The sequence below is a fragment of the Pteropus alecto genome, unplaced genomic scaffold (assembly GCF_000325575.1).
Source record: "Pteropus alecto unplaced genomic scaffold, ASM32557v1 scaffold320, whole genome shotgun sequence".
Lineage (NCBI taxonomy): Eukaryota > Metazoa > Chordata > Mammalia > Chiroptera > Pteropodidae > Pteropus > Pteropus alecto.
Window position 1 is genome coordinate 1,552,671 of NW_006429963.1, and position 1,341 is coordinate 1,554,011.

The following is a 1,341-nucleotide window of genomic DNA, read 5'->3' on the forward strand; positions in this document are numbered from 1 at the left end:
TCTCTCAGAGGAGGAGAGCCGGGAAGCCGAGCTTGCGTGTAAATTCGCGGGAGTGAGGAGGGAAAGTTTGTGGCTGAAAGGCAAGAAGTGGAGGCCTCTATTTAATCACCTCTATGAATCACCTGACACCAAAGAAACGGGGAAATTTAAAAAGTAATGCGGTGACATAACGCTACAGCAGCAGACAGAAATGGGAAAACACACAATTCCCCAAAGGAGTCAGGAATGCTTGTGACCGTGGGCAACTCTGTTCTTGGACAAGGTATGTTAAGTGAAGACCACACCTAATGAGGCAGAGAGCAAGAACACACTTTCTGCCCCGAAACATGGGACATGAAATGGACATGAAAAAACCATGGCTCGAAATCCTAAGAACGAAGAGCCCTGTACCCGTCTCTATGCTCGTACTCTCTGCAACCCTGTCCCGTCCGCTCTCCTTCAGCACAGAGGCAATATCTGTCATACTGAGCAGAACCGAGAGAACACAATGTGTCCCCAACGGTCCCAAGTTGTAAAGGAAAGGCAGCACATCCCTGAAGACTGGGGGAAGAGAAGCTCCCAGGGACAAGAGTGGCCAGGCCCCTCGCCTGGAGACTGTCCTTCCAGGCTACACTGGCACTAGACGTCCTAGTCTAACAAGCGAGCCCATCGGGTAGCTGTAATTCTTCTATTTCGCATTCTCACAGGAACCCAGAACTTGGATTGGAATCTTTACAGCGTATTAGCTTGGAACAGGGTTCTAGCAACTGGTCCAACGGTAAGCAAAGTACAGTCCTCGGGCCACCTGTTTTTGTCCGAATTTGACTGCTGCCTGTTTATGTAAATAATGTTTACTGGAACACTGTATGCCAACTCAGTGACATATTGTCTGCAGCAGCGTTCAAGCTACAGGGGCAAAGCAGAGTCATTGCAACTCGTGATCTGCAGAGCCTGAAAATATTTACTCTTTGGCCCTTTACAAAGTTTGCCAATCTCTGCTCTAGTCTAAAGGTCCAAACCTTATTTCTTTTGCTTGAACACCGTTCTCATATATTCTGAATCAGTAACAGAGTCAACAACCCATATTTTACAGGTGAGAAAATCCAGCCTTTTATTTAAACAGCAACTAGAAAAAAGAATCGGGAGCATGTTCAAGAACTTTGAAAGTGAGCGTATTAGCCCTACGGTAAAACTATCAAATTCTGAGTCACCAAGCAAAATTTCCAGAAAGAGCCCCTGTATCATGTTGTTTGAAAAAACTTGTAGTCGCTGTTTAAAATCTCTTATCTGGGCCCCTAACACAGCCTTCATGTTCGTGCAGTGCAGTGCACAAGGTCATCTGTCTGCCTGTCCTGCAACCAA

General features: G+C 46.4%; 1 protein-coding gene across 1 annotated transcript in view; it reads right to left on the reverse strand.

Annotated features, from left to right (window-relative positions):
• RBM33 (RNA binding motif protein 33) overlaps nucleotides 1–463 on the reverse strand; it is a 94,334-nt gene extending 93,871 nt beyond the window's left edge. Inside the window, 1 exon segment of the mRNA XM_025044919.1 lies at nucleotides 391–463. Coding sequence (XP_024900687.1) covers nucleotides 391–463 — 73 coding nt within the window.
• Nucleotides 464–1,341: the final 878 nt, after the last annotated feature.